Source organism: Colias eurytheme, chromosome 22 (genome assembly GCF_061535395.1).
Source record: "Colias eurytheme isolate Ceu_HAF_F1 chromosome 22, ilColEury1 Martin Lab GWU primary, whole genome shotgun sequence".
In the NCBI taxonomy this organism is placed as follows: domain Eukaryota; kingdom Metazoa; phylum Arthropoda; class Insecta; order Lepidoptera; family Pieridae; genus Colias; species Colias eurytheme.
The window spans coordinates 2,468,808-2,478,641 of NC_143001.1; the positions used below are offsets into that span (position 1 = coordinate 2,468,808).

A 9,834-nucleotide genomic window follows, 5' to 3' on the forward strand; every position below is an offset into this window, starting at 1 on the left:
GTGAAGAACAAGACATACAGATATGTGACGTCAGAATTGGCTGAAATCCGGCGCTGGACAAGTTTGGCTGATCAGTTTTTGCTGATATGACTGAATTTTATATATCTACCAACAAGAGTATTTTTTTACCCTATACCAACACATGTTTATGTGTTATTGTGTCAATAAAGTTCATATTACATATTTTTTAACTCAAATATGGCAATAATGGAATATTTCCTGATAAGAAGTGAGTCAACAGTTAAAACATCGAGAATTTGAACTGGGTCAGTGCTAAATTTAAATGGTCATTTACAATTTATTGGTTCAATGTTATCTCATAAGTGTTGGCTAAATTAATGATTGAAATCATTTACATAAATGTCACAGCAATTAGGCAAATCTTTTTGTATAAGAATTGGATCATTTTATCTGGCCCAATTTGGAAGTTCTTTCGAATAAAACACCATAATGACGAAGTTGAAATATAATCATTATTAAAAAAATCAACTAACTAGAATCAAGAACTAATATCTTTTCTCAAGTTGATAACCATAGAGGAAAGAGCAAGATGTAGAGTCTAACACAGACTTTTTCAACGCAAAATCTTTTGGAAATAACTGTAAAATAAAGATAGAAAAAAAGTGTACAGAACCCACGACAAAATTAAATACAATCATTACCGAAATACTTATAGTAGATATGTAAATATAATTGCATGTTATATTTTTCTTAAGTGCTCTAGATAGGTAATTAAAAAAACAAATAGTAAATTGTATGGCATTTGTGTATAGTATACACTATACAGGATTAAAATTATAATATTAATTTGAATATAATTAGCAACATTAAAATGTGATGTATTCATGTGTTATGTAACTTTCCGAGTCTTGAAAATATGCATTATATTCAATACTAGCGGTCCGCCCCGGCTTCGCCCGTGGTACATATTTCGCAATAAAAGGTAGCCTATGTTCTTTCTCAGGGTCTAAAGATTATCTGTGCCAAATTTCATCAAAATCGGTCCAGTAGTTTATGCGTGAAAACCATACATACATACATACATACATACATACAAACTTTTCCTCTTTATAATATTAGTATAGACTAGCTGTGCCCCGCGTTTTCACCCGCATTGCTCCGCTCGTGCTGATCTTAGCGTGATGATATATAGCCTATAGCCTTCCTCGATAAATGGGCTATCTAAAAACGATAGAATTTTTGGAATCGAACCAGTAGTTCCTGAGATTAGCGCGTTGAAACAAACAAACTCTTCAGCTTTATTATATTAGTATAGATTTTGTGAAAAAAAAAAATGCCTGTTATATGTAAATTTCTCTCTCACAAAACTGGATAAATCAGTGTCTTTTAATATTTACTATTCCAGTGTTCTCCATTTAAACGATGGAGGAGGAACTTAATTTAATCAAAAGTTAGACTTTATTTACACTTGGCAATGTAAATAAAAACATGCAATTTATGTGTTAGTTGAATTAACATATAATCAAATTAGGTATGATATCAATTATTGTGAGTAATATAAAAATTACATCGTAACAATCTTACTAGATTAAATTTACTTAACTTACTAGATTAGTAAACATAATTTTATTCATAACAATTACTACAAACCATAGACACACTCCAACTAACTCAATTTGTCTTCTTCACTTAATAAAACAATAATGAAAGATAGTTAAGACAAAGCTATCATTCTTACACATCCTGTATACTTTATATTGTTTGTAATTAACTCATCAATTACGCTAATAGCTTAATTAAAGCCCTTTATTACATCAGTTAAACACTTTATTTAACGTTCATTACTTCATACAAGATGGATACCGAACCTACGTTGAACAATGTTCTGAAAAAACTTAACTCAATATATTTTGTTCTAGGCCTTTCATATGATAGTGTTAAATCTACGCGAAAAGAGAAACTGAAACAACGATTTATTTATATTTTGAACTTTTTCTGGCTTAATTCTGATGTACTAGGCGCTGTGTGCTGGTTCATAAATGGAGTTTTGAATGGAAAATCCTTTGTAGAACTCACGTATGTCGCTCCTTGCGTTACATTCAGCTTCTTTGCGAATATCAAAGCTTATACTTTAATACACTATGAAGCTTTTGTTAGCGAATTAATAAACTCACTGAGGTCGTTAGAAGAGATAGAAAATACAAGAGCAAGAACGAAGGAAAGAGATGACATTATTGGTAAAGATGTAAAATTCTTGAACGCAGTAATAAATGTATCGAATATTCTTAATTTTGGACTCATTATCACGTTCTTTATGAGTCCCTTAATTCTAATCGTTGTGAAGTATTTGAAGTCGAATCAGTGGGATCTTTTGCTCCCGTTTTTGATTATTTATCCTTTTGATTCTCATGACATAAGATATTGGCCGTTTGTGTACTTACATCAACTGTGGTCAGGTGAGCATTTTCTTTGATGGTAAATTTTAGTAAAACGCAAGAAAGATTTCTCAATAATGGTCGATGAAAGAGAAATATTTTTTTATGATATATCAGAAATATAGAGCCTCAATTTTAGGATACCCATTAGGGTTTCCGGAACCGGTCTCTTTTTTGAGAACCGGGAATTTCGGTACTTTACCTTAAAGGAACCGGGATTTCCCGGTTCTTTCGGTATTTTCGGGACTTGGGAGTTTTTTGTATTACTATAAAATTTTAAACAAGTGCTATGTGTATTAACTATTAACAACAAGTCAAAAGTAAACTTCAATCAAATATTCAAGTATTTTTATTGTAAATTCAAAGAATTTGTATGTCCATTCATCAAAAGACACACACGTGCATACAGGTGCAGTACATACAGGTACAGTACCGGGCCCGGGCGCCGTGCCGTGGCGCAGCAGCGGTGCTGCTGCGCGCTGTCCCCCCCGCGCTCAAACACACCACACACGTGCATATAGGTGCAGTACGTATGTACTGTGCAGTACATACAGGTACAGTACATACAGGTGCACGTACATACTGGTGCACGTACATGCTGGTGCACGTACATGCTGGTGCACGTACATGCTGGTGCACGTACATGCTGGTGCACGTACATGCTGGTGCACGTACATGCTGGTGCACGTACATGCTGGTGCACGTACATGCTGGTGCACGTACATGCTGGTGCACGTACATGCTGGTGCACGAACATGCTGGTGCACGTACATGCTGGTGCACGTACATGCTGGTGCACGTACATGCTGGTGCTCGTACATGCTGGTGCACGTACATGCTGGTGCACGTACATGCTGGTGCACGTACATGCTGGTGCACGTTCATGCTGGTGCACGTACATGCTGGTGCTCGTACATGCTGGTGCAGGTACATGCTGGTGCAGGTACATGCTGGTGCAGGTACATGCTGGTGCACGTACATGCTGGTGCAGGTACATGCTGGTGCAGGTACATGCTGGTGCAGGTACATGCTGGTGCACGTACATGCTGGTGCACGTACATGCTGGTGCACGTACATGCTGGTGCACGTACATGCTGGTGCACGTACATGCTGGTGCACGTACATACAGGTGCACGTACATACAAGTGCACGTACATACAGGTGCACGTACATGCAGGTGCACGTACATGCTGGTGCACGTACATGCTGGTGCACGTACATACAGGTGCACGTACATACAAGTGCACGTACATACAGGTGCACGTACATACAAGTGCACGTACATGCAGGTGCACGTACATGCTGGTGCACGTACATGCTGGTGCACGTACATACTGGTGCCAGGTGCACGTACATACAGGTGCACGTACATACTGGTGCCAGGTGCACGTACATACAGGTGCACGTACATACTGGTGCACGTACATACAGGTGTACGTACATACAGGTGCACGTACATACAGGTGCACGTACATACTGGTGCCAGGTGCACGTACATACTGGTGCCAGGTGCACGTACATACAGGTGCACGTACATACACTACCCATCATCTAATTTTATATGACCGTATTCAGAATTCTCCGTATCTTAGCTCTATTTTTTACCTTCATTATTTAGCGTATTAGCGTTAATACTTAATATCATAAAAATTAATCGAATCTAAAATATCTATTAATTTCTTGCAGAGTCCATAGTAGTCTTAAACATTTGCAGCACAGATTATCTTCTGTACATTTGTTGTATGTTCATACGAATACAATTCCGTCTCTTACAATACAATTTTAAAAGAATTATGGAAGATAATAATGTTCGTTTCAACAATGAAGCATTTATAAGAGAGTTTGTAGAACTCGTGAAATGGCATCAGGAATTAATACGGTATGATTTATTTGAATTTGCTAATTAATCCTAATAATATTATAAATGTCAAATTTGTATGTATGTTACTCATTCACGCAAAAACTGCTGAATACATTTTTATGAAATTTGGTACACACATAGAAGGAAACTTGGATTAACACATAGGATAGTTTCAAACTAGATTTATGCCCACAGCTTCGCCCGCGTTTTCAAAAACTTGCATGGTTCCTGTGGGATTTCCGGGATAAAAAGTAGCATAATTTGTCTTATTCTGGGTCTACAGCTACCTAAAGTTAAAAAGTTTAAAATATGTATTATAAAAAAAATGTTAAAAATATGACCTCTGTGAATACATTAATAATTGAACTTGTTGTTGTAATTTTAATTTAGGTAAATTTATATAAAGCGTACGTAAATCTATACATTCTTTTGACTGCCATTATTTCCATACTAATATTATAAATGCGAAAGTAACTCTGTCTGTCTGTCTGTTACTCAATCACGTCTAAACTCTAAACTACTGAACCAATTTTCATGAAATTTGGTATAGAGATATTTTGATACCCGAGAAAGGACAAAGGCTACTTTTTATCCCGGGAAAATGACGCAATCTCGGAAATCCCACGGGAACGGGAACTGTGCGGGTTTTTCTTGACTGCGCGGGCGAAGCCGCGGGCGGAAACCTAGTTTTTATATATTTTAAGAAGACCTTTGACTATTTACGATTAAGTATATACTAAATTAATGAATTTTAATTTGTCAAAAATAAATAAAATAAAAGACCTAACTAGTTTGATTTTACGCGATAACAAAAAAAAAGTTCGAACACGGTGAAAATTTACATTTTTAATCCGTTAAAACCATGAAAACCTATGTACTTGGTATTAACTGATCTTTCTTTGTAGAACATATAATAATAATATTATAATGTGATTTGTAATAAACAGGTTATCAGCAATATTGGAGAAAGTGTACGCAAAGTCGACTCTATTCAATTTTGTGGCCAGCTCCATTCTTTTGTGTCTCACTGGATTCAATGTTATGGTAATTGATATTATTTTAATATCCCTAGAGATATAAGGTAATGTTAATTAAAATGTATACTTTTTTTGTATATTTAGGATATGTTGGTTAAGGAGGTACCTATTTCAAGGGGTGCTGCAATAATTTCTAATATGTATACATTTACATAATACATACATAATATTATGTTTTACAATAAAAGTGCACAGAGCACCTGATAGAAATTCGAAATATCCTACTACTATTATAAAGGCGAAAGTTTGTATGTATAGATGTTTGTTACTCTTTCACGTAAAAACTACTGAACCGATTACAATGAAATTTAGTACACACATAGAAGGTAACTTGGATTAACACTTAGGATAGGTTTTATCCCGGAAATCCCATGGGAACGGGAATTATGCGGGTTTTTCTTAGAAAATGCGGGCGAAGCCGCGGGCGGAAAGCTAGTGGTTTATAAAGTGAGCATTCATATTTTTATGTAACAGGGCATTAGTATTATCATGGACTAATAAATTCATCTAGGTTATATTTGTCTATGGTATTATTAAATTTTTAGATATAGGCATGGTACCTAAATACTAAACACTGTTTGATTGACGATTGTTCACCCTAGTGTTCACGGTAAATATTTCAAAAATATATACTTACCTTGTACTTGTAATTTACCTTACTTGATTACTTCCAGAAATGTATGGGATAGGACGTAATAAATTATTTATTTATTTATTCTTTACCATTCTCATTTCACTCTAGTATTACCTAATATGTAGATATTTTCTTTAATTTTCTTAACCAATGTTTTTACAGGCCATGGAAGATAAGACTCTGGCGTGCACTTTTCTGGTGTTCCTGTCAGCGAGCTTGCTGCAAATATTCTTCGTGTGTTTCTTCGGGGATTTGCTTATGAAATCTGTACGGTTTTTTTCTATTGTTGTATATCAAGATAATTATTAAGGAAAGCAGTTAGAAGCTAAATTCGATTTATCGTCGAAAAATAACATTTATTTTTATTTAAATAGTTAAGACCTTATTATCATATCACATGCAGAGGAAGAACCTAACGAGGAAGACATAAAAATACAATGTGAAATAAATGAAAAAGTCAATTGTAAAAAAATATCCTATAAAAAAATTCAGTATGGAAATACAATTTTACATTAATTTTGGAAAAAAAATATACTAGTACCTAAATGGAATTACGAGATAGCAAATGCGACACTGTATACCTAATATAGGTAATTTACTATGTTTGATTTTAAACGTCGCAAATAATTAATACTTTTGTTTTCCATAGAGTACAGATGTCAGCTATGCAATATATGAGAGCAAGTGGTACCTGGCTAATTCATCGGCTGAAAAAAATTTACACATCGTACAAACAAGGTTGGGTTTTAATTAAAGTATTTATATAAAAACCCTCCCCAAAAGTGCAAAATCATATTATAACCTAACCTCTAACAAATCGTCACCTATAAATTTCATACATCTCTCTTATTATGCATGTATGGTATGAATGAACTGGGGGAGGGGTTGCTATGCCGTCTTAAAGCAGCACTAATTCCAGTATGAACTAGTGAAGGTGCTAGTCAAGATAACCTTGTATTTTACCGCATTAGAATTATTGCTTTAAGACGTCATAGCAACCCCTGAAAGCCTATAAAGTATCTTTAAATAATTTCCTAACAATAAAAGACTTTTCTTTATAATTTATTTTGTTACAGAGCTCAGAAGCCTTGCAAGTTAACGGCGTTTGGTTTTGCTGACGTCAATTTAAGAGCTTTTATGAGCGTAAGTCTATTTCAGGAGATTTTAAAGTTCATTGCGAAATTTCGCAATAATAAGTTATTCGTGGAAGATTTATTTCTTAGATTTTTATCAACTGGTACATTATATGATTATATAGAGACTATATTATACATATTATATAGTTTAGATGTATGTAAATATTTATGTTATAAGTAGGTTACATGGTGGAATTTTCTAATGCTACCTGGAGTTCTTTCGTCTTTTCCTGGAGGAAAGTAGATACTGTAGATTAGAGAAATTTACATTTTAAACTTAGAAAACTGCATTTAAGATTTCTGAAAATTTGCTTTCCACGCCCGGGAATCGATCGCATAAATCTGTTAAAATTACAAATTACAAATATGGGTACTGAATGTTAAATTATTTTCTTTTTTTTTCAGATTTTAAGCACAGCCTGGTCGTATTTTGCTCTACTGAAGACACTATACAATCCAAATAAAGCTTAAACTTTAATTTATTTTTAACTACGTTTCCGCCCTCGACTTCGCCCGCTTAGTCAAAGAAAAACCCGCATAGTTCCCGTTCCCGTGGGATTTCCAGGATTGCGTCATTTTCCCGGGATAAAAAGTAGCCTATGTCCTTTCTCGGGTATCAAAATATCTCCATACCAAATTTCATGAAAATTTGGCTCAGTAGTTTAGGCGTGATTGAGTAACAGACAGACAGACAGAGTTACTTTCGCATTTATAATATTAAGTATGGATAGTATGGATTGTTAAGAATAAGAATATATTTTATTATAGACTTAGATTATAGGCATTACGTATAGGTATTAGTTTAAATGCTTTGTTCAACACTGTTTTAGTCTTAGGTTTAAGTCAATAAAATAATTTTGCACATTACATAATACATACTTTTATTTCATACCGACGCGGACGCGACTTGTGTTTTAAAATAACTTACAGAATAATAATAAATTACATTAAGCAAATGTAATGTAGAGTAAATTAATTAGTTATTGGTAACTTTAGTACCTACCTACTACGTAAAGCAAGATGTAAAATTGGTTCACAATAGAAGAATCAAAACACAGAAATACGCAAATTACCTGCAAATACTCCAACTACGTATCAAAACAACAACAATATTTTGACATATTCACCGAACGAACTAGAAAAATTTGAATATCGACAATCCGTTTCTTTTTAAATCGTTCGGAAATAAATCAGCCAGTCGTTTTTTCGGTTTCGGTGGTCCGCTTATCCGGGCGTTGGCGGTTCTTTTTCTTTTACACGGTGCAACAAGTTGGATGTTGTATGATTCTATTTATCTGGTTTTATTTATCGTTTTTTGCAACAGCAACACTGAAGCGTATTTTACACGGTTTTGTAGTAGCGGTGTGTGGTTAATTTGCAATAGAATTATAGGTTATGTCAATGATTTTTAGAGAGTTTTATTATGACATACATACCTATAAAATTTTAATAATAAAATATTTAACTACTACTTATTACTATTCTGAACATAGAATGTATTGAAATTCAGTCACTTTTGAGTAAAATTCTATGATAAATACTAAATAGGTACGAACTTTCCTGAAGCCTGAAGACAATTTATTTATAAGTAGAGCTGATTATCGTTTTACAGATCCAACCTTTCTGTATCTTAAACTTACTGAAGAGTAGAAATTTCCGCCTCCGAACTATTTTTAGCTCTATAATAAGAGAGCAGTACCAAAATAGCAAAAATTAGGACTATAAGAATTAGAGAATTACAATATCAAATAGAGCGCAATTTTAAACCTGAAAACGATATCCGAGAAGTATGCCGGTAAACGTGCAGCCTGTCTTATCACTTAGGGGTATGAAAAATAGATATTGGCCGATTCACAGACCTACCCGATATGCGCACAAAATTTCATGAGAATCGGTCAAGCCGTTTCGGAGGAGTTTAACTTCAAACACCACACACATGTGTATTTTATATACTTACTTATATTACTTTAGTGGAGAATACTCAATAAATTCTTAGAAACCTAATAAACATAACCGTATAAATAATGTTGAACATATTAATAATTCAAACTTCAAGAAACATCTAGAACCGCTTACAGAATATAAAAGCGAGAATCATTTTTTATCTGTGTCAGTAGATAGTAGTGACTATCGTCCCCACAATAAAACCACAGTGTCTCGAAGCAACAAGTGATACAGGGGTGTGAGGGATGTTCAACTGCTACCCTTGAGTTTTGGAGTCAGCGTAAAATATTTTTTTGACTAGTCTTAGAAAGATAAATATACTTCGTAAAGATTAACATATTTATGGAGTTTACAAAAGTATGATACTGTATACAAAAGAACAAGAAGACTGATTGCTATTAAAACTATCTACATCTGGGTATTGTGAAAGCCGAATTCAGATGTAAGTATTATGGGCAGAGACATAGGAAGTACTTAGTGCCAAAACTGTTTAATAGAATCCCAATGAAAATTAAGGAAAGTGATAGGAAGGATGGAATTATTAGGAAGGAATTAAGAAGATATTTTTTAAATGCATTTGAGAGTGAGTTGATGTGTTGATGATCTGTGGCCGTTGAAATGTAACATTGTTAGCTGTTAGAATATCAAAGTGTTAAATTAAATTGTAGTGTTTTATAAGTAAAATGGAAGTACATATTTTGTAAAATGGAGCTACATCTGCCAACAAACTGTTTTACAGTTTGGCAGAGTATTGTGATAATATGTATATGTGTCTTTGGTTCTGAAATAAATAAATAAATAAATAAATAAATAAAATATAAAATGT

The 9,834-nt window shown here is 34.0% G+C and overlaps 1 protein-coding gene across 1 annotated transcript; it reads left to right on the top strand.

Annotated features, from left to right (window-relative positions):
• Window positions 1-1,816: 1,816 nt before the first annotated feature.
• Window positions 1,817-7,839, top strand: LOC149898582 (putative odorant receptor 92a). Its single transcript, XM_090115220.1, has 7 exons — window positions 1,817-2,417; window positions 4,083-4,275; window positions 5,205-5,301; window positions 6,091-6,195; window positions 6,578-6,666; window positions 7,005-7,071; window positions 7,470-7,839. Exons 1-7 carry the CDS (start codon window positions 1,817-1,819, stop codon window positions 7,533-7,535), a joined length of 1,218 nt encoding a protein of 405 aa, XP_089971346.1. The 3' UTR covers window positions 7,536-7,839.
• The last annotated feature ends 1,995 nt before the right edge of the window (window positions 7,840-9,834 follow it).